The 23,417-nt window shown below is 42.0% G+C and overlaps 2 protein-coding genes across 5 annotated transcripts; one reads left to right on the top strand and one right to left on the bottom strand.

Annotated features, from left to right (window-relative positions):
• Positions 1 to 863: 863 nt before the first annotated feature.
• Positions 864 to 15,926, bottom strand: SLC39A9 (solute carrier family 39 member 9). 3 transcript variants are annotated; one of them, XM_053385000.1, is made up of 7 exons: positions 15,131 to 15,926; positions 12,905 to 13,013; positions 9,734 to 9,931; positions 8,965 to 9,033; positions 8,444 to 8,529; positions 6,930 to 7,064; positions 864 to 4,585 (listed from the first exon to the last, which is right to left on the bottom strand). In XM_053385000.1, the coding sequence occupies exons 1-7, from the start codon at positions 15,224 to 15,226 to the stop codon at positions 4,355 to 4,357; spliced, it is 924 nt and encodes a 307-aa protein (XP_053240975.1). In that variant the 5' UTR covers positions 15,227 to 15,926; the 3' UTR covers positions 864 to 4,354. The 3 variants fall into 3 exon arrangements, with proteins under 3 accessions (XP_053240975.1, XP_053240982.1, XP_053240990.1); XM_053385007.1 differs by lacking the exons at positions 12,905 to 13,013; positions 15,131 to 15,926 and adding an exon at positions 12,855 to 12,875; XM_053385015.1 differs by lacking the exons at positions 12,905 to 13,013; positions 15,131 to 15,926 and adding an exon at positions 11,494 to 11,657.
• Positions 15,927 to 16,050: 124 nt separating this feature from the next.
• ERH (ERH mRNA splicing and mitosis factor) lies at positions 16,051 to 22,394 on the top strand. Of its 2 annotated transcripts, none has more exons than XM_053385026.1 (4): positions 16,051 to 16,167; positions 17,483 to 17,570; positions 17,951 to 18,071; positions 21,928 to 22,394. In XM_053385026.1, the coding sequence occupies exons 1-4, from the start codon at positions 16,165 to 16,167 to the stop codon at positions 22,028 to 22,030; spliced, it is 315 nt and encodes a 104-aa protein (XP_053241001.1). In that variant the 5' UTR covers positions 16,051 to 16,164; the 3' UTR covers positions 22,031 to 22,394. The 2 variants fall into 2 exon arrangements, with proteins under 2 accessions (XP_053241001.1, XP_053241009.1); XM_053385034.1 differs by lacking the exon at positions 16,051 to 16,167 and adding an exon at positions 16,306 to 16,326.
• Positions 22,395 to 23,417: the final 1,023 nt, after the last annotated feature.

The following is a 23,417-nucleotide window of genomic DNA, read 5'->3' on the forward strand; positions in this document are numbered from 1 at the left end:
CTTCTCAAAGCTTATTCTCTCACAATAGACTGCATGGTTCTTCAAAATCCTTCCAAACAGCTATCAGAATTTAGGAATTGGGGATATCACTGTGAGATGGTTCCACTCCCATCTCTAAGGGCAATTTCAGAAAGAAACAATGTACAACAGGAGATAGCTCGGCTGGCTACAGCGTGGTAATGCCAAGGTTGCAGGTAAAATCCCCGTAAAGGACAGCTGCATCTTCCTGCATTGCATGGGGGTGGACTAGATGATCCTCTGGGTCCCTTCCAACTCTATAATTCTAAGAACTTCAGCCCCATGGGAGTTACCAAACAACCAAAGTCTATGTCCATAGAATGAACATTTAACACAGGGGTTCCTAACCCTGTTAGCCCAAGAGCCACACTTGGCATTGGCCACCCCTCTGAGAACTGTGCACTAGTGTGAAACGTGACCAGAATAAAAGTGCACACACAACTTCTTCCAGATACCTCTCTTAATGGAAGTAGGAAATTCAACAGCAAATGGGCTTTAACAGTAGCACCCTGGCTATGAAACATCAAAATTGTGATTTTTTGGGGTACCAGGCAAAAATGTTTGCTTATGCATGATTTTCAATTTGTTAGAAGTCCATTTCATAGGTTTCATTGTATTTTTGTTATGAATGAGTGTACCCCACCCTGAAATCCAAAAAGAGGGGTATAATCTTTTAAAAATAAATAAATAAAGGTTTGTATTCAAGGAGAAAGAAGATCAAACACAAGCGCAACTTGAAATGAAATATGTGGTAGAAAAGCTACAACACTTCTGAAGTACAAGAGACTTACTAAACCTCTACAGCAAGACTATTCACATGAAATAAGGCCAAGTCCTTTTAGCAATGCAGCTAATAAAATTTTTAATATAATAAAAACAACATTTTTAAAAATGTTCACAAAGTGGAAAAAAAATCAAAAATAAGGCAGCCATCCATGGAATGATTTCATGTGTACAAATGATTTCGGAAAAAAACATTAAAATTACACTTTTGTACACAGAATCAGGTATACAGCTGTGCCCACAAAGTCCGAGCTGCTCAGAAACATAGCCAAAGCACAGAAAAGCTGATCTCCTTTTGAAATAGACATTCAGTTTTCAAATGTCTCTGTAAGCACACCCACCCACCCAAGTCTCCTGTGGTTCATCATAAAGAGCATAAAACAACAGTACATACACAAGTTCAAGTTTTCCCTATTTGAATACAGATGGCTACAAATGCAAGCTTGCTCTGAGTGTTTTGAGTTGTTGAGCCCTCTGAGCAGCTGAATATTTTTTTTCTGCTGTTTCAAATTATCATTTTCAGTTATCCTGAGAAGTTTCCTTCCACCATTTGGAGATTCGGTGTTCCCTTGATATGTCTGCTCTGCTGTCCTCTTAGCTGTTATAAAACAAGTTTAACTCAGGCAAGAGATCATCCCTGTTTTGTGAATGAAAGCAGGATAGCCAATTAAATGACCAAACAATGTTGCACACAGATCGAGCTCATCTTCAACTGATTTCCACTTAAACTGATTTCCACTTTCAACTCAGTCCAAAACTGACATGAATAATGGAAGTACATGAATTTGCAAGTAGTTACAAATAATAAATCCCTTTATCCTCAGCAGTCTATGGCTCCTAGGAGTCTACTGCGAAGCCTAGATTGGAATTTGTATTTTACTACTAAGAACTAAGAGCAGAACTAGACTACAAAGCCCTCATTTCAAGTGAAGATTGAAATAAATCCACATTTACCATGACCAATCTGGAAGATTCTTTAAAGTTAGGATTCTCACAGATACAAGAGATGAAACATCTGGTTGCTGTTAATAATGTAAATATTCCCCTCTCTTTGCTACCTACTTTTCTTGTGGTAGTTAGCATGTGAAGCAACTAGACACCCTCATCACCAGAGTGGAAAATCAGGTTGCTTCTGGCAACATTCTAACCTCACAAGATCTTGACACACTGCCTCTATGACTTATCGCTCTTAAATTGATGCACACAATATAATTCTACAGTGTGAGAGGTATACAGTATAATTCTAGATCCTGTCCCAAATGCTCTAGACGCAGCCCTATAAATCAAGGACAGAAGTCCAATGAAGGCATCCTACCAGTGGCATAATGGGCCAAAAGTTAGTGAACAGGGATGGCAGAGCTGGCAGGCCTTGTTTTCATAAATACAAAGTGATCCAATATAGGCAGCTACTGGCCACTTTCCAAAATGTAATGAGCAGCTAAAGGCAACTCTGGCCAACAGCAGGATTTTCAAGATACCAGCATCACAACGCTGACTCTCAAATATTAAATATACTAGGAAAAATTGTTTAAAGTGTGGTTCAATTCCCATTCCTACACCCATTGCTTCTATGTCAGATAGTTTGCCGTTTACCCACAAGTTCCCATTTTTGCGGTTTTCCTCTCTGCCAGCTCAGGAACAGCTTCCTCATCATCTTGCCCACCACAGTAGGCCAAATCGAGCCTTTAATTATACTTGTGCCCAACTTACCTTTGGTCATCAATGATGAAGATGTGACATGCACATCTTGGTTCACATATCAGGTGTCCGTACCTTTTTTTTGTTACAAGATTTAAGAGTATTTCTATTTTGAACACAGAGAAGAGATTCTTCTTCAAAAGAGACTCTTGATCAGTACAAAAGCATTTTTTACTTTTTTAAAGCAGGCCTATATAACCTGTGTTGCACAAACCCAGCAGCTGTGGGTTCTTACAGTCCCAGGCAGGCAAAAAGCAACAGGTGTTTTATTCAAGCTTCTAGTGGATCCCCTTATGTAGTTGGGTACCTGGTAGAATAGATTACACTGAGGAGGCCGGCTGAGATCTTTTAAAGTAGATCAATAATAAGCCTTCAGAAAAGACGATACATACAATATTGATTCTGTGTGGATTTTTCACTTACATTTTTAATGTTAAATGCCCCCATATATATATATATATATTTTAAAAAGATCCCTGGTGAAATTTTGATCTTGACTGTCACTGCTGTACCAATGCCAAACAATACCAGCAAGCAAGAATCACCCATTAAAACAAAACCTTCATGAGGAATCATACCAGTATACTATGCCAAACTACTACAGGATGTGAAGAAGGCATGGAAGAGATCAGAATTGTAAGAGCTACTGGGCTGTGAAAAGATGGGGAAACATTTGTCACGTAGAATAACCAGTGCTACAGAAAACTGCCAATTCATCTTCTTGCTTTGTGTGTGTGTTTTAAGATAAAATGACCATTAACTGAAGAACAATGGAGGTGAAGGTTTCAAATTGAAGTAAAAATTGTGCACCAAGAATGTACATAAACTTTCAGATATTTTAGGATTCTCCCTATGACTCTTACAGTTTCTTTCACAATGAAGTTAAGTTTATAGGCCAAAAGGAAGGCTCTTCTCCATGGAAAGGCACTGCATTTCAGAATTGCAGTTACACTCGATGTTGATTGAAATATTTCGGATTGAAATATTTCAGAATCAGATTTCAGAAAGAAAGGGAGGCTCAATTCAGACAGGCTCACAATTTAGAATGTTTCTTGTTTGTAATAACAAGAAATGTTAAGGTCTTTGCTTCTGTATAAGTAAATGCTTTGGGCACCCTTCACTCTTAATGAACAGTGCTTACCTTAGTCTATTTTAGCAGAATAAGCCTTTGTAGATGTGCACAGTGTCCATTTCAATAAGCACATACCCCTCTGCGCTCAGAACCACCTAACTTTCAGCCCAATGTGACTCCTTGATTCTACCATATAGATGATAACACTCAAGGGACACAATAGATGTGCTTCCTAGTAATGCAATATATAAAATCCTATCAAGCTGTTTAACTTGTACAGATCTTTTCTAGGACTTTATCCTGTTGATGTTTCTTCACCAGATGCATCTCCCAAGATAGTTATGCCATCATTATCACATGAAAAATCTTGGAGGTGAAAACTAGTCCCAGATGTCAGAAGGCAGCATCCAATGTCAAGAGGTCAGCTGTGAATGCTGACATATAGAATACTTTTGATTATGCTTTCATGATGAGCCATAAAGTCCTTCCCAAATCATCTGCCATAGAATCTCTAAATTCCAACTTCCCTGAGAATAGGGCAGGAAGTCATAATTAAAACATCTTCAGAAAAGGGAAGTTATGCAGAATTTATATCCGGCTGTCGAGAGTATCATCTCCTATGCTAACAAGCTTTCCCAGAAATCCTCCTTTGCGTCTCTCTGACTCCTTAAAACAGATGGGGTGGTTAACAGGGTAAGAGAGACAATGATAAAAGGGCAGCTTGACACACCAGATTGCCGCTCACATCAGAGACTGAGGAGAAGATTGCTGCACTTCAGACCTTTAATGCTGGTGTCCAATGGACAGAATCAGAGGAATCAGGCAGCCGAGAACTAATGCTGCCACCTCCAGGCGACTGAGTCCTTTGCCTCCAGTAGAGTCAGGTTTGTGGCTATGTCCCATTCCGCCCACTTCAGGGAGAACGTGAACTGTGGCAACATAAAGAAAAGTTCCAGCAGAGAAAAGCATGGCGACTCCAGTGGCATTGACATCTGAAAGTGCTTGTTTGCTGCTCTGTAAAAGAAGAGGGTGGCAAGGGAGAGAAAACACAGAGTTGATCTGTCTTTAATAATGCTTGTAACTTATTCCAGGGAAGAAGTCAACTCTGAAGAAATGTTAATGTTAACCTAAAAGGATTTCTGCAATCAAAAAACCAAGCTACCTTTACAGCTATCTTCCCTCATTGCCCCCTAAAGATTATTATCTTTAATGCACATGCACCAGTCATTGCAAAAACAGACTGCCTACAGATGGTTAACATAATATTGATTATGAAATCATAATTCCCCCCCCCCCGTAAGGGTGGTGGGCCCACTCAGATGGCCTGCACTCAGAGACTGATGGAAACTGATGTGTTCCTGATCGCTCTGGGGGATTTTCCAGTGGAGAAAGCTAACGATTCTTGATCTCGCTATGGAATTGTGCAATGAAACGTGTGGTTGACACAAACATTCCCATGCGTCCTTTCTGGCGTTGTGGAGCCCAAGCAGCCCTTTGGTATTCTGAGAAGCTCCAGGCTACAGAACAAGTTGAATGAAGACCTGAGCGCAAATGGCTCAAGCCCTGCTGTGAAGTTGACCAAACACCATGTGGCAGTGCGAGCTGCAAAAAAGCTCATTTTGCAGCTCGCATTGCATCCTCTTGCAGTCGGTAGCAGTTATTTGGGACAGTCTGGAAGTTACTGACTCCCTGGTGTGGGAGGGACCTCTTTCAAAGACCTACTGTGACTAACTGGTTACACACTTTGAGGATAATGTTGCTTGACTTTGAAGTGATCTTTATTCTGCACTTGTTGCACTCCACTCAAATACTTCAGTATATGGAACTAGTGCTGTTACAGGTGCCACATACTACCTCTTCTGTATTTAGTGTGGCAGCACATACACTTTGGGACTGACTCCCTGCCTACTGACACCAGGCAGCTGACACCATGCAGGCTTGCCCTTTTTTCAGCTTCTGCTAAAAATATTTTTGTTCAAACAGCCTACCCAGATATGTCATATATATAGTATGTTGATGTGTGTTTTAACTGGTTTTTAGTTTACTGCTGATTTTATTTTATTCAATGTTTTGAATAGTTGTTTTTACTGACAAGTTTATTGCTTTATAATCTTTGTAAACCACTTTGAGGGTGTTTGTTTGTTTGTTTGTTTGTTTTTTACAATCAAACAATGTATAAATTTTATGAAATAAATAGCCAAACAATGGTTTTCATTCAAAGCATGTCTGCACAAGGAACCATTAACAAACTTGGATCCAGACATGCTCTTCTGTGGGTAAAGGGCTCCTGCCAGTTGCAGAAGGGACTCTAATCCCGTGGGGGGTGCCTGTTTCTACCCAATCATCCTTAAATTACCATTTCCCATACTGTTCTAGACGGTTATCCTGTTATGAATGACATGCTTTGAATGAGCCACAAGATTGGCTGAAGACCATCACCCAAATTGGATGCTGTTAATGAACTATTTCTGAACTGTGTTGATCAAAGATGGGATGTTCATGTTCTGGCAAAAAGTACCACACCTGCAAGGAAGCATGAAAGGCCGGCCATGCAATGCTAGTTACAAACAATGAGTATTGTACTGTGCCAGAAGTTACAGAAGATCAGGTACAAACAATAAGTATTACAATGTGCCAAGAACATGCTAAGGACTGCCAGGAACATCTCACTCAGGAATATCAGATTCAGATGCACAACAAGAAGAGCATATAAGATTAGACCGTCTCGGACTAAGCTGTGTGCCAGACTGGGATCCTGAAGTCTGCCACCCATAACTCTTACTAGAACTTGATCACTTCTGGCGAAGAGAGAGCTGAGTGTGTTTGCGTGTGTGGGTGTTTGACTGAGTGCATGTTCCCTCATCTTGTTATATGTTATGTTTGTTAATCAATAAAGCAATTTTACAGAATCATTCCAATATGTATTGGTTGTCTGACTGCTTACTTGCCCTCTCTCTAGAGCTTACTGAATCTCATTTATGCTAAACATCTAAACAGATAAAAGAACCTAGTTTATTCTTAAGCCCCCCCATCAACTTTTCAGGAGGCAAAAAGGAAAGGCGGAATCAGCAGAAATTGTTTCCACTCTACCTTTCTTCACCAGGGTATCTCCTTCATTCCATGTAAGATCCATTATGTTTTTAGTTACTGTGCAATTGTCTAGCTGCAGTTTTTAAAAAATACAGACATACTGCTATTTTTTCAGCTGTAAGACTAACTGGATGGTAGTGTGTTAAGTGGCTGACAAATAGAAGTGACAAAAGGAGTAGATAGAGCACCTCTGAAGAGTTGATTAAACACTGGCCATGCTCCTCAGCTATTAATCAGTATTCTGGAAAGTTAGACCTGAAATATTTACCTTGCTTAGTCCCAAGTAAGTCACCATTGACAGAACAGGGGCTGCAAGTGCAAAAACCAGCAAGTGCTTCCTGATTCGATTCCGTTCAAGACCAGCATGCATTAGAAAGGAAACAAGACCAAAAGCAGCTGGTGCCTACAAGAGAAAAAAACAGTCAACAAAACTCTTACGTACAAATACAAAAGAAAGTGACACCCCTCTTTCTGCTCATGTGAAATTAAATGTTCAGCTAGCCACACTGCTACTAGCATGTAGCCATGCTGTGTGTAGCTTTCTCTGCATTTATGGTTATTCTGAGCATGAGGTGTACTACAAGCGGCTCATTTTTACTTATTAGATTTACAAACTGCCTTCCAAAAAGCATGCTATTAGCACTTCACAGCTCAAAGGTTTGCATAATCATCAAAATCACATTAAGTAGGCTATAAATGGTCTTTTCCACCTTCATTTTTATATTTATTAACTTCAAAGCAGCATCAATTACAAGTTTCTGCTGGAAAATGCACTTCTATTCCTAACTTACCAACAAGGAAGTTTCACTATGTGACCTGGATTACAGCGGGGAAATTCTCAATTCATAGATTTAGAACCTTTTAGCATGACATCCCTTTTCTGCTTTTTAAAATAAGCTAAAATGACTCTTTCCTCACAGGGAAAGGACTCTGATTTCAACCTTTTATCACTCCTTTCCCATCCTAGGCTATCAGAAAGATGTCAGATACCACACACTTAAATGCATATATTTACTACTAGGATGCAATATATAATTGTATGCCAACTAAAGAACAATTAAGAAATTGTGTGGATGTCTTAAGACCCACATAGTTTATTGAATCAAAATTTATACAACCAGAGAGAATTTCTGTTACAATTTCAAATTCCTAACAGCCGATAGTGAAATATGTAGATTATTGCATTGCGTTATACATGGGACTTCCTCTGAAGATGGTTCAGAAATTTCAGCTGGTGCAGAATTCAGTGGCGGGTTGCTCTCCGGGACAAGATAGCTTCAGCATATAGTGCCAATCCTGGTCCGATTGCACTAGCTGCCAATTAGTTTCTGGGCCCAATTCAAAGTGCTGGTTTTGAACTAAAACCTTAAATGGCTCAGGACTGCAATACCTCAAGTACTTTTTCTTGCCCTATGATCAGATCTGGACCTTGTGCTCATCATCTGAGGCCTCCTCCATGAGAGGTCCAGAGGGCAGCAAAATGAGAATGGGCCCTTTCTGTGGTGGCTCCGTTGTAGGGTGCTCTCCCCAGGGAGGTTTGCCTGGTGTCTTCATTATCTATCTTTAGGCACCAGGCAAAAACAACTTTTCTCCCAGGCCTTTGGCTAATGAGCCAATCTATGGCCTTTTAAACTGTGGCGGGTATTGTTTTTGTTTGTTACTATCTTACACATTTTTGTGTTGTAAACTGCCCTGTGATGCTCAGATGAAAGGTGCTATAGAACAGTAATAAATTTAACAAGCAAACAAGAAATATGTAAAGGTTTGAGACTCAAAACTTACCTTATGTAACATAATCGCAACAAACACTATTAGCTGGACACTGGTCTGAGATGTGGAAGCAGCCGCACCCAAGGCAACACCATCAGCTTAATGAGGATGGAAAAAACCAAACCACACAAAAGTGAACTCACCCACTGATCAAAGGCTTACTGGGACCAATTTACGCAAGGAACAAGTGTACCAACACACCTCTTATTCCACTCCAGAGACCTGAACCAGAAGCTTCCCCCCACCCCTCAGAAAAAAAACTTAAATTAAAAGCAAATTGATGCTTCTTGCTTATGCACTGAATTACATGTCCCCATTACATCTCCTTGAGCTTCATGACTGTCTTCTCTCTCCCTTCTCTTATCCAATACAAGATAATGCTCAGTTAGCCTGGAGCTGGCTATAGCAAGCATGATACAAAGGACTAATTACTAGTGTCACATTTAGCAAAGCAACCCTAATTCTAACCCAGGTGACCTGACAATATATGAAGGTCTTTGGCATTATGCAGAAATGAAAAAACAGTAACCTACCTGCAGCATGAACAACTAGTCCCAGTGTGGTAGTAATTTTGGAATTGCCCGACCTTGCTGCTTCTGGGTCTGAAATAATTAAGGAATCTTAAGCAAATAAGATACAAATAAGTAGGAAGAGAACCCTAAAGAAAAATATTACAGGCATTAAGGCACAACTTTTCAACTGAAACCAAACTACAACTTCTTAAAAGGTCACCTGTTTCTTTATTTCAGATTATGTTTAGAATTAAGGGAAGGTGGAATATTCCAAAAAGCTTTGAAAGACATTAAACTTCAGTTTTCCTATTGCCCATTCTATTCTTGCTTTTATGTGCTGGGTCTGTTTGCTGCAACTGGCCCTGGATATATATTAATTGCTGCTTGTTGTTTCTAGTATTTTATCTATGGATTTTAAAATCAATTTTCTGTGTTTCATTGGACGGTTTCATATACTTTTTGTTATTTGTTTGTTTAGCATTTCCTGAAAAGTGGGATATAAATTTATTAAAATAAATAAAATACGAGTAGCTGCATTTTCACTGATTGCTATTATTTCCTGAATTAAGACTGCATTTATCCAGTACTTTAAAACTGAGCTGTCATACTGTGTACTTTTTTGTTTAACTGTAAAAATCTGGCATATTATGAAACATTTTCTTTACATCAGTGAGTGTATAACAAATTGTTTTACTTAAGAGTGAATACCAGAATATTCATTCAGTTACTTGAATATTTCAAGGCCCTCGTCATTTATTCTGGTTATGTGTCCATAAAAGTTAAGACTTACCATCTGTAGCGTGGACATGAGAACTGCCAATCTGATCTACCAGAAGCATAAAGACAAACCCAAGGACCAGGGAAACACCAATATAAGCATGTAACCTTGAATGGTCATGGCTGTGGACATGGTCATGTACTACGGGCACATCTGCTGCTTTTTCTGATTCAACCATCTTTTGAGTCTCGCTAGCTGGGTGGTGCTTTGCTAGAAGAAACAAAAACAGAAGCCTCAAACGTTACATTCCCAACTTATTTTTAATTGTCAAAGTTGGTAAACAATTTGTTGCCCTACTAGTCCCAAAGCACTCTTTCCTGCTTTTGGAAATAGAGTATTGCAATGATAACCAAATTCTCTATAGCATATGAGGTAATCAGGATAGCTATGTGTTCTTTATATCCCAGGAAGAGATTATTATATGTCCAGGGAGCCTTTCTCAACCTTGGGTTCCCAGATGTTGTTGGATTACAACTCCCATCTTCCCTAACCACTGGCTCTACTAGCTAGGGATGATGGGAGTTGTAGTCCAACATCTGGGGACCCTAGGTTGAAAAAGGCTGCCCCAGGATGTAACACCAACATGGCTCAGTCATCCGCCTCCCCAGCTCTCTGAGCGGCATCACATTTTCCAGATGGAAAGAGTTAGTAAACAGAAAGAGGAGACAATTAAGGAGATGGGGAATGAGCAACAAAGAGGACAGTGAATATATTCTTATTCACCCTTATTTGCAGGGTGGATGCATCTGTTTCCAAATGATTAACAATTGGAAAGTGAAGCATTCATCTAAGGCAAAGGTACCCTATTAGCGGAGTGCCAAAAACTTTATTAGGGTAATTTCTTTATTAGGCCAACTCAAATGTTGCAAAATGGTGTGCAAGGTTTTGAGTTCTCCAGATGGCTTGGGTGGGGTTTGGCGAGGCTGTCTGATGAAAAAACCATCTGTGTCTATATCTGGTAAGAGTCTAAAAATGGGATGTAGAAGGAGGCAGCAGACATTCAAAATACTCTTTTATGTGTAACACAGGCTTCAGGTTGCACCAAGGCACTTTAGGAAGGCAAGACACATAATGCTCAACTCCTCATCTCTGAAAATACAAACACCAGCTGTTACACAGTTCTGTCTCCATCCTTAGACAAAACAGACAGGTTCCTTCGAATAAAGAGAAACTATGCAGTCTTTATGCTAGCAAAGGTAAAGATTTTTAGGTGTATTTAAGATCCTCTTGCTCTGCTTTGGGGTCCTGCTGTTGTACAGCTAAGCTATGGTTTAATGTGAATGAGCAGCATGGTGATGCACACTGCTCAAACGTTCTTCACAAATGAAACAAGCCAGATGCTGGCTTGTCCTGTTATCCAAACCCAAACTTGTGGTTTGTTCCTCCCCTCTCCACAACAAATTATAAGCCCAGGTTCAGATGAGACAAGTCAGAATCTGGCTCGTTTCATCTTCTGCATGGCAGGAGGGAGCAGCACCAAAAGAATTCTTGAGAAGGGTGCAGCAGCATGATGCTAATTTACATTAAACTATAGTTTGTTTAAAATTATGATTTAAATGAGATGTGCAAAGAAGGCTGGTTCTCTCAGCCTAACACACAATCTTATGGTTGTAAGTTGTTTTAAATTGTTGTTAATATTGTTTCCTGTCCTGGGACCTTAAGGTGAAGGGCAGCAGCAGCAATAACAAAACAACACACTGTGAGGTACAGTCTTCTCAAAGGAAGGGTAGTATTAAAATCTAATAAGCACATAGAACTGTCTGGAATTTTACCTATTTTTCACATTATAATCTTTGAATCCCCATGGTATATTACAAGCTGCTTTTGAAAGCCCCCTCCATTTCAAAAACTGACTGTCATGTGGCATGGGGTGCTGTTAGTCAAGAAAAACAAATCAAAATTCCTCCTTGGGCTCACAGAAGTAAGTTTCAAAGTTGTCCGGATCCTGGTTATGATCTTTAACCTATTTTGGACCTTTAATTAAGATGGCAATAGAAAGCTTAAAATTGTTCTACAACTGTTACAATTAAAAATACCTCATAGTCTATAAGAACACAACTTGGGACTGCAAAGAAACTAAAAGTTTCTCTTCTGTAGTAACCAGTGCTTGAATTTTTAATCATAGAATCTTAGAGTTGGAAGGGACCCCAAGGGTCATCTAGTCCAACCCCCTGCAATGCAGGAATCTCAGCTAAAGCATCCATGACAGATGACCATCCAACCTCTGTTTAAAAACCTCCAAAGAGTCCACCACCTCTCATGGGAGGTGCCACTGCTGAACAGCTCTTACTGTCAGAAAGTTTTTTCAAACGTTTATAGTCAGAATCTCCTTTCTTGCAACTTGGAAGTCATTGGTTTGAGCCCTACCCTCCAGAGCAGGAGAAAACAAGCATGCTCCCTCCTCCATGTGACAGCCCTTAAATATTTGAAGACAGTTATCATATCTCCTCTCAGTCTCCTCTTTTCCAGGCTAAACATACCCAGCTCCTTCAAATGCTCCTCATAAGGCTTAGTTTCCAGACCCTTGATCATCTTGGTTGCCCTCCTCTGTACACGTTCCAGCTTGTCAACATCGTTCTTACACTGTAGTGCCTGGAACTGGACACAGTATTCCAGGTGTGGTCTGACCAAGGCAGAACACAGTGGTACTATTACTTCCCCTGATCTGGACACTATACTTCTGTTGATGCAGCCTAGAATAGCATTAACTTGTTTTACTGCTGCATCACAATGTTGACTCATGTTAAGCTTGTGGTCCACCAAGACCCCTAGATCCTTTTCACATGTTCTGCTAGTAAGCCAGAGGTCCTCCATCCTATATTTGTGCATCTGGTCCTTCCTGCCTAAGTGCAGAACCTTACACGTGTCCCAATCTGTTAAGGTCATTTTGAATTCTGATGCTGTCTTCTGTGGCATTAGCTATCCTTCCCAGTTTGGTGTCATCTGCAAATTTGATGAGCATCCCCTCAATTCCTTCATCCAAGTCCTTTTTAAAGACGTTGAACAACAACGGGCCCAGGACAGAACCTTGCGGCACCCCATTTGTCACTTTTTTCCAGGATGATGAGGAACCATTAATGAGTACTCTTTGGGTTCGGTCAGTCAACCAGCTACTAGTGCACCTAACAGTTACATCGTTTAACCCACATACTCAGCACCAGAATAATAGTGTTGTTTTCTCACCCTCCAGGATATCTTCATAAAGTGCATGTACTCCTTCAGGCACAATGACAGCCAAGGCAGTTCCACAAAGAAGTCCAGCACCAAGGACTGTGACCAGCTTCAACCTTTCCTGCAAATAAAATTCAGAGTGAATATTTCATAAGAACTAAAATTATGACACACAAATAATTTTTGGATAGATATTGTTTGCTCAAATATACACCTGAGCTCTTGATATTAGAATTGAGAGAGGGGAACAGAAACTTGTTTTGGTGCTAGCCAGATGTGGCACTTCAAGCGTCTTGCCTGCCCACTGCCAACCCCAACCTTAAACTCTGGAGCTGGAGAACAAGTCTGGGGCTTTTTTGTGACGGGCAGTGGTGGCACTTTACACACCTTACCACAAAAATGGCTACCCCAACTTTTGTTTGTAGCTTGGAGCAGGATAGGAGCAGGATGGATCATTGCAATGTGCCTTCTGAAACACAGTACAATTGCAGTGTCACTTCTTGCCAGCTCTAAGCTAGAAAGCAAGGGTGGGTCTCCTCTCATTGCCTTTCATCTTGGCAAAACAGGAAAGCAAAAATGCAAATAACTGTTTAAAAAAGAGAAACCGAATAGTGCAATTCTGAATACATGTATTTGAACTGGCATTTTACCAAGGACTGATTCACACAGCTATCTACAGAAACCCTACAAATCTCCAAAATCTAATGTGGGCATACACTGCAGGAAGCGATAGTCGATCAAGAGGTCTCTGGACAAATGTGCAGTGCTTTAAAAACCCATTTTGAGCATTTCCAATATGGGCACCACTTAATATTAATGTATCATACCGCCCTAGCTTGCTTAAGCAAGTTGGTAGAAGGGCTCCTTCTGTTTGCATAATGGACTGAGATCCAGAGGAGGCTTCCAGCAGTGGAATTAGGAACTGAACAAACCAGGCGTTTATTTAACCAGCCATGTAGAAAAATGTAATATCATCTTCCAAATACATAGCTCCTCAGCCACTCTGGCCCAAAGGTACAGTACATCCAAGATTTCTGGAAAAACTTGCAATTAGCTTGCAATAAGCTGAAAATGTGCTATTCACTACAAAAGTTACACAACTAAGGGAGCTGCCTACTCCAACTACTTGTTCTAAACCAGCAATATTTTCAAATTACTTGTTGTAGCTCAGCACTTTACAGTCAATTCTCCCAAAGAGAAAAATCATAGTACAGTAAAAAGTATCCAAAAGCAACCGTGCCATCCATGTTTCTCACAGTAAAGTAGTTGCCGCATATTATAGAAATCTTTTCTAATAGTGATATTTAGCATATATGCTTCCTTTAAATATGCTGCCACTTCTGAAGAAATGAAAGCCCATATAAGAACTCAAGTACTGCCTTTAATACATGAAACATCGGGTGATTGTTTGTTTTGTACATTTAACCTTTAGCATCAAATTTCACCCCCCCCCAAAAAAAAACACACACACACCATGGAAGCTTCAAAAAGTATTTTTCAGGAAGTTTTTATCACAACACAATCCTAGTGCTATGTATGCATTTTTTTTAACATATAAGATCAGAAGAATCAGAGATACTCTGTCAAATGGACAGAGGTGAGGCAACAGGTAGAGGTTATGGGAAAAAGTTTCCTTGTTCAAGTTTGAGTTACCAGTAAAGGACAATAACAAAGTGATAAAAAACATATCAACATTTTTAGTATAAAGAATACCGAGTTCTCAGTAATTTGGATTTCACAAGACATTTCTGCAAGCTATACAAACCAAGCCACACAATACAAATGTTAAAGCTACTTACCTTTACCAACATTTGCACCACACACACCCTTAGCAGAGGGAGTTAAAGATCAGAGGGAACTTAGTCAAGTAAAAATTACAGTTAATCACAGAGAGAACTCAAAACGCTGCTTTTTTAAAACCTCCAATTTTTGCCACCTCTTCTTCCCCCCTAGTCATCGCAGAGCACGGAAATCGTGACGTGTGGATCATGGGTAGCTGGGACGTGTACCCTATTTCAAAAGGTGGGCTAAGTTTGCAGGTTAGGCTTCCGTTTACCCAGAGCATTTATTAAGTTGCTTTCTCTCAATATTTCTCATTTGCTGCCTCACTCTTCTTGAAAAAGCAGGCGGTTCTGTCTGTCTGTCTCTCTCTCTCACACACACACACTTGACGAACTAGCTCCTGCGCGTCTCCCTTACAAAAGCGGACGGACAGTTACGCGGGAGCCTCCTCCTTACCTCGGAAAAGTTCACCGCTAAAGGGATGATCCCGGCCACGTAGCAGCCAACCAGCATAGCCAGGGAGAGCAAGCTGATCGACAAGAAGTCATCCATGGCCGGCTTCTGCTCCTCGGCCGAGCTGCTCGCAGGGGCTCCGACTCACGAGAGGATTCGCCTTCCCGGCTGCGGAAGGGGAGCCAGCCTCAGGGGTCGCATGAAGCAGCGAGCGGGACAGCGGCGCCTCCTCCCGCGCCCGCAATAGGCCGAGACCCCGCGAGACACCAGCGCGCCTGGGACGCCGCAAACTCCCCCCAAGGCCCCGTCCGCCCGCTGCCTCCGCGGAGAGGCTCGGAGGCCCCGAACCAACCCCTGGAGGCTGCCTCCCGTCCCTCGGACCCGCAGCTCGAAGGACAGGCGCCCTTGCGCTGCAAGCGGAGAGACAGGCAGGCCGGCTCCCGTCACGCAGAGCGAGAAAGCTACAAGGGAGCCCGAGAAACGGCCTGTGCCTCAGCCTCCCGCCACCATCCCTGCCGCCAGCATATGCCCAGCTCCCTCAGCTGTTGCCATGAAGGCCAAGTGGCAGCTCCTCACTCGACTTCCTCTTCCCTAACTCGACTTCCGGGACACTTGGCAGTTGAAAGGAGGCCTGTTGACCAAGCAACGCTGCATTTGACTCCCTCGTCTTCCCTGCCCAATTTTAAGATGGCGGAGAAAGGGGAGGAGAGCTGGGCACTGTAACGGGCGGCCATGCGTTGTTGTCTTTTTTGCCAGGAATGAGACGGCCGAGCGAGCCCTCACTAAAGATGGCCGCTTTCTGAGTTCTTGCAAAACTTCCGTCTCCCGCGCGGAGAGAACTGACGGCGAGCCACAATCTCGCGAGACTTTCGTTATGTACCCGAACGAGAGGCGAATCATGTCTATGCCGCTATGAAGGTGCTGGTGGGTGTGAGGGCGAAGGTAGGTGTAGTGCTTCCGGTGGTCGCGGTGCATTGTGGTCGAGAAGACGTTGAGAGTTTTGTGCTTCGCGCCTGAGCCGAACGGAACGAGTCGCCATGGTGAGTTAAGGCAGAGAAGCTGCCCTCTCGTCTCCATCAGGCGGGAGCGCGGATGGGTTTGCTTGGAGAGCGTGGAGGAGAGGGAGGCGCTCCGCGTGGCGTCTCCCGGCGCGCTCATCCCCTGCTTCGGGCCTAAAATGGCCATGGCCCCGCAGTAAGGTCCGTTAGGCGGCTGCTGGGCTGCCGCCATATGAAGTGCCTGCTTTCTCTTGAAGGCTCCCGTAGCACCTCAGGAAGAACAGCCGCAGTTCACCCCCACTCCAAAAAGTTGCTCAAACAAATTCGAGCTAATTATGCATGAAGGCGTGCTTTGCTTTCCATTATGCCTCGAGTTGGTGCGTGGAGATAGCAGTGCATGTTTTGGAGTTCTCATTATTATTTTTTACTTTGGCGTGCTTCCTATGATAAAAAGCAAACTCAGTAAAGCGGGCAAATCAGGCTATGAATCACAACAAGCAATCCTAACAACAAAGTAAAAAAAAGCAGTGATGTTAAAAAAAATAGCTCTATAAAAACCATATCAATGTCAGCTGAGTTCTAAAAGTATATTTTGAGTGAGTTGTTTTAGCTGATGACAAAGGCCCCTTAGTGCTCCCATAACTTTCAAACACCAGCTTCAAGCTTGTCTCACCCGTGTTTCTTTTTATGAGGGGGTGTCTTTCTCCCACCTAACCCTTCTCCCCCAAATCACACAGATGTCACTGCTGTGGTTGATGAGAATGAAGCTCACACTGAGATAAGTCTCTTTAAGTTGTATCATTTGAGGGTACTGGATGTACTTTTTACAGATAAACTCCTTGCACAATTGAGAAAAAACAAGCATGCTAGGGAGAATACACTAATCCCTGTATGGAGGGATTGTTTCACCCTTTGTTGTGTGAAGGAGCATTTGATCACATGAGCAGAGTCCCTACTTACAGTCTCGAGTGCCCAGGTGTGACGATGGAAGGTTCTGTTCCATTGCTGATCTTCAGGCAGAAACACCCCACCCACACGCAGCAGTAGCCACAACAGAGCCTTTCAGGGGCATGTAAGAGAAGGACATGAACTTTCAGGTTCCTGAGTATCCTATTTTCTCCAATGTGCCCACAAACTGACTGCAAAATTGCACCAGTCCTGGAGCTGGTGTAATGTATTCTCTCTCTCCCTGCCCCCATTGTTGTAAATTGGAGAGAAACCTGCAGGAGGAAAAAAAAGCCCTCCTCTCCAGCTTCCATACAAAAAAGTTCCTTGCACATAAACAAATCGTCTCTCCCCCCCGCCCCCTTTTTAAAGATCATTCGATTCTATGTAAATGTTAACTTTCTTTTTATAGTCTCACACAATTTTGCTTGTTCAACCTACCAAACGACCAGAAGGCAGGACTTATGCTGATTATGAATCTGTGAATGAATGCATGGAAGGTAAGTACCACTGCTCTAGATGGAAAGCCAAACAAGTACCTGCTTAGATCCTTAGGTTGGGCCAGATCAATCATTTACTGTGGGGGGCAGAAGGAATCCCAACCCAGTAAAAGTCTTGGGCTCTTGCATTATCATGGGGATACAGTAATTACTGGCCTAAGATGTACTGCATGTATTTGAAGAATTACCAAATTATGAAGACATTTTAATGCTGCATTATTGGTAGGCTTATCCACATAAACCAAAGTCTACCTTCTTTCAAGCTGTTGTGATAGCCTATTTCCACACTGATCCCCTTTTCCTATGTTTCTTGACATCTAAGAACTTTAGCAAGCTGGAACCTTAAATGTTTCTAATATAAGTCCTGAATATTTTCTTAGGAGTCTGTAAAATGTATGAAGAGCATCTGAAGAGAATGAATCCTAACAGCCCTTCAATTACATATGATATTAGCCAGTTATTTGATTTCATTGACGACTTGGCTGACCTCAGCTGCCTTGTGTAAGTATTTTATAGCTTATTATCTGTAAAGATACATATATTGGCTTACACATGTATTCTGAGGTATACATATTTACAGTGGGATTTTTATGTTCCTCAACAGCTCTGCAAGTTCTGTTAGCTATGACAACATGTATTTTTGGTGTTAATATACATCTGGAACCAGTGTTACTTGAAATGTAACATGATTTTGAGATGGACAAAATCTATCTACAGTGGTGCCTCGGGTTAAGAACTTAATTCATTCTGGAGGTCCATTCTTAACCTGAAACTGTTCTTAACCTGAGGTACCACTTTAGCTAACAGGGCCACCGCGCTGCAGTCGCGCAATTTCTGTTCTCATCCTGAAGTAAAGGTCTTAACCCGAGGTATTATTTCTGGGTTAGCAGAGTCTGTAACCTGAAGCGTCTGTAACCCGAGGTACCACTGTAATAGGATTTCCATTGCACACAGAATGTACATTGGAGGTAGAGATGTGAAGGTCGGGAAAGGATGGAGGAACACCAGTTTTTGCCCAATTCCCCCCCTTTTTCTGATCCCTTCCACCCTTCACATTTCTACTTTGAACACCTGTAAATTTTATCAGCTGTTGCAGAATGAGTGCTTGAATTGTTGGGGTCACTATGAAGTCTAAAATGGAACTGTCAATCCAGTATAAAGCACATGCAGAGAGCTGCAGGTCTGGAGCCATCATATGTCAGAATTAGCTGGTTGTAACCATTTTAGCAAGATTCCTGCATTACAGGGGGTTGGACTGGATGACCCTAGTGGTTCCTTACAACTCTACAATTCTGTGGTTCTATGGTAGCAGCCCAAATCCTGTCTCTGATCTATTGAATGAAGGCAACATATTTTTCAAAACCATACAGAGGGCTTGCATCATATATGGGGCAAATTTAAAAACCATTTACAGTTGCAGTCCCAATGAAATCAGTTGGAATGCAGCAGTACAAATGGTCTATGGTAGGGAAGGGGAACTTCTGGCCTGAGAGGCCATTTTTCCCAAACGACATCTGCCCACCCATCTGCTGACATAACTAGTGATGTCAGCTAATTGGCAGGAGAACAAGGTTTAGTCTTGCATCAGCAGCGCACTGTGCTCTTAGCAGAGAACAGGATTGTGTAGCCAAGGCAGCAGAATTTAATCAATGCTCATCACCTGTTTGGGGGATGGGGGCTAAAGCCCTTTGCAAAAGTGCTCTTTGAAGCAAGCTGCCAGGCAAGCATGGAACCCGATGATTGCTAAGTCCAAGTTGGTGCAGCAATTTACTTCCCCCTGCCTTCACACCAGTCAACACAAGCAGAGCTATGGGGTAGTGGTGGCTACATTAAGCAACCCTGCTCCTTAGCTGGGTTTTGGATTGCAGCCTTAGTTGGATTTCATTCTTATTTCAACATAACTTGGAAAAAGAATACAGATAAAATATTAAGAGAAATAATAGTAAACACTGTAACGATGGAATCTGTGACTCTTCTGTAGCATTCAATATTATAGTAATACATTGGTAGTGTATTGCATTGTGTGAAAATAGCATTTCTTAGCCTGATTTCTTTTATTTCTAGCTGATGCTCCATCTAGAGGATTGGAGAAGAAACAGTGTTTCTCAAACTTGGGTCTGCAGCTGTTGTTGGACCGCAACTCTCATCATCCCTGACCACTGGTCCTGCTAACTAGGGATGATGGGCATTGTAGTCCAGCGACAGTTGCAGACCCAAGTTTGAGAAATACTGCTAGTTCAAAGCTATGTAATACTTTAAAAGACAAATCAGTGTATAAACATTCTTGCTGCTATATTCTGAACTCCCAAACAGTCTTAAAGGGTGACCCTATGTATAACAAGCCTTGATAACACAAGAGTCTGGATAACTTTTTCAGGCTACTGCTGTCTAGGAGGTGCCATACACAAGCCTGGGCTAATGAAAAGATCCTGTGGAATCCAACCACACAAATGCCACAGAACTAAGAGCTGTGTGACCTATTTCTGAAAGACAGACAATTCCAAAGGTGGTGTGACTGATATCAAAGGCCACAGAGCTGTGGAAGGACCAACTTCCCCAGTGATTTTCCCTTCACAGATATCCAGCTGGGCAACCAATGCAATTTCAGGGCTACATCTTAAGAAGGAATTGAAGTGGATTTATATAGTGGTTTCCAACCAGTGTGTCATGGCACCCTGGGGTGCCTTGAATGATGGCCAGAGGTGCCGCAGACAACATTGGCTTCTGTACCTCTTTCTTTTCCTCCTCTGATGCCCTCTTGCGTTGCTGCCTCCCAAAGACTTGCACAGCTGTTTATTGCAGCAGCTCTGGCTACAAGCTTCACAAGGAATGGTGCCTCTGGGAGGCATCTCTTTGCGGGGGGCGAGGAGGCAGCTCAGAGACCAGGGATGGCAGCAGCAACTGCTTGGAGGACTCCCAAGGGGAGGGGAGGGGAGGGGAGAGGAGGCTGAGGGAACACTCCATAAGGGAAGGTGTTTGAAAAAGTGTGAGAGGCTGCCAACTCTGCAGACAAGGGGTGACCTAACTGGACTCCTGAGCTCCACACGGGTGCCACAGAAAGAAGGTAGTTGGTCAAGGGAACCGTGAATTCGAAAAGGTTGAAAACCTCTGTTTGATCAAATGGTGTCAAGTTGCATGGCTACTGCCTGTTAAAGCACATTGCCTGAAAATGGGAGTTGTGCCACTAATTGATATTTATTGTAATCCTCTGGGTTCAGGGCAGGTATTTTACAGTGTAGTGTTGCAACTTCCTTCTTTGTGGCCAGAGTATCTCCTTTTTGAACCCAACCGGATGTACAGTCTCATGGCTGAGGCTGAAGTTGTGAACCATGAAGGGTATGGGTCTAGAAAAAAAATGTTAGGCCACATCACTCCTTGCTTGTACGAGCATATTAGATCAGAGGTATTAATCAGTTAAATCATAGTTATTCATATTTATTTAGATTTTATAAAGCCACCAGAGGGCATACTTTGAGCATGAAATATTTTATGTTTTTTAGCTGTAGAGGTCTAGATGGTGGTTCTGCTACTGCCCCTTCCATGGCATACTATCAATGACAAATTAAAACCATACAGACATGCTGATGGCACACAACTGAGTTCAGCACAGCCGGGCATTTAGAGACCTGCTTATTAGCTTGCAGTTATTATACCTTTCATTAAGTTGAGATGCAGAGTTGGTACAGGCTTGAGAATAATATTTGTTTGAAACTTTGTTACTAGTGCTGTGTTAATGGTAACCACTGAAAGCATTGTTCCAGCATCACAAGATAATTGCATTTGGAAGCAAGTGGAGACTATTTTGGGCTGGGCTTTTGGAAGCAAGCTCTTATAAATATATAAATTCCTCCAAGATATACATCAGACTTGCTCTGTGACCCTAGACATTATCACCCTTCATTTTTAGAATTGCAGGGGTGTTTATATTCTGCTTGGAAAATGGGATCCTGATAATAGGTATCTCTTCCATTTAGAAATCACTGTTTCATTCTAGAAGAGAGACCATGGCTTCACTCGCATTTTGACCTGCTGACTTTGGCTTAGCCTCACTTACTGTATTCTTTATTTACAAATACTCTGGTTCAGCAAACGGGACATGGCTGAGGTACCCTTACCATTTGCATAGGGCAAATGTGAGCTCTGAAGCAGCGGGCATTGATGGGCAACGGGTGGGTGTGTGGAAACCCCTGCTGGATTGAAACTATTGAATTTTGATTCGCAGCAGACACTGTTCTAGAATCCTACTGTTGTATAAGCTGCTGTTCAAAAACGTGTGAGGTTGAGGCTGATTGGTTTTGTGACATTTAAGAAATGCATGATGAACGATATTAACTGACCTGTTCTTTTTCCCTCACAGTTACCGTGCTGATACTCAGACATACCAGCCATACAATAAAGACTGGATAAAGGAGAAGATCTATGTCCTCCTCCGCAGACAAGCTCAACAAGCAAGCAAATAGACACCATGGTTAAGGGGGTTTTGAGGGAAGGGTTTTGACAACAGGTGTGTACAGCGTTCTGTAGTGAAAGTTTTGTATTGTAGTCCTCCTGTTCATTCTTGTTAGCCTGTATCTGAGACAAAAATCTGTTAGAATTCCCAGGGACTTTCTCAGTTTAATACTCGAAGAAAAAAGGATATGCCTTCCACAGGTCTTTTAGTTTAATTGTCTTTGCTTAGACAGTTCTTCTTTCGTTCCTCACTCCCGGGATTGTTCAATTCTGCTTTACCACAGTCGCTGTATGTACTCCTCTTTGGGGTTTTTTCCAATGTTATTTCTTGGAGGCAGTCACGGTGAAGAATAAAATAAATACTCTTTAGATAAATGTGTTGAGTGGTGGCTTCATAAGCCATGTAAGTTAAATATAGCCAGCTTGTGGAACTAACCACTTGAAGCTTGAATACTGATTGGCTCATGAAAGATTTTGAGTTGCTGCAATCATGATACATCATGACAACATGCAAATACAGTGGTGCCCCGCAAGACGAATGCCTCGCAAAACGAAAAACGCGCAAGACGAAAGGGTTTTTCGGTTTTTGCGTTGCTTTGCTAGACGATTTTCCCTATGGGCTTGCTTCGCAAGACGAAAACGTCTTGCGAGTTTGTTCGCTTTTTTCTTAAAGCCGCTTGAAGAGGCACAGTTGCGACGGACTGTGCTTCGCAAGACGAAAAGACTCACGGAACGAATTAATTTCGTCTTGCGAGGCACCACTGTATAACCAAATAGACTTGGACCCTTGGTTTGGTGCTTTGAACAGGCCTTGGTTTCCTGCCAATTATTGTTTCAACATTTACATGGTTTGGGGGTAGATCTTTATAAATTGCTGAAATTGAAATATCAGTTGCTGGCTACCAACAGCAGGAGATAGTTGCTGCTGTCACATCCTGCTTATGGACTTCCTATAAGCATCTGTTTGGCCACAAAGTGAAACAAGTTGCTAGACTTGATAGTTCTACTCTCACACTGGTGGTGAGATCCAAGGCCTATCTGCTGCTGAGGCATTCTTTGTTGGGTTCAGGGCAGCCATTCCCAATTCAAAGATACCAAGCTACTTTTAAAATAAACCATTCATTGATACTTGGTCTCTTTAAGTACCGTACTTTTCCGTGTATAAGACTAGGTATTTTTATTTAAAAATCATGCTAAATGTGTGGTGTTGATTGGCTCAACAACTCTGGGCAATCCTCCGCAAAAAAGTTCAACAACTCTGTGCCATCTCCCCTTCATTTTCTTAAATTTGAGTCCCCCTGTACATAGAAAATTACAATACTTAACATTTTAGTTAGAAGAGAACTTGCACATGTTCGGTTAGCTTTCAAGATGGCAATTGGGTACATGCCATCTCTA

Source organism: Podarcis raffonei, chromosome 1 (genome assembly GCF_027172205.1).
Source record: "Podarcis raffonei isolate rPodRaf1 chromosome 1, rPodRaf1.pri, whole genome shotgun sequence".
Classification (NCBI taxonomy): Eukaryota; Metazoa; Chordata; class Lepidosauria; order Squamata; family Lacertidae; genus Podarcis; species Podarcis raffonei.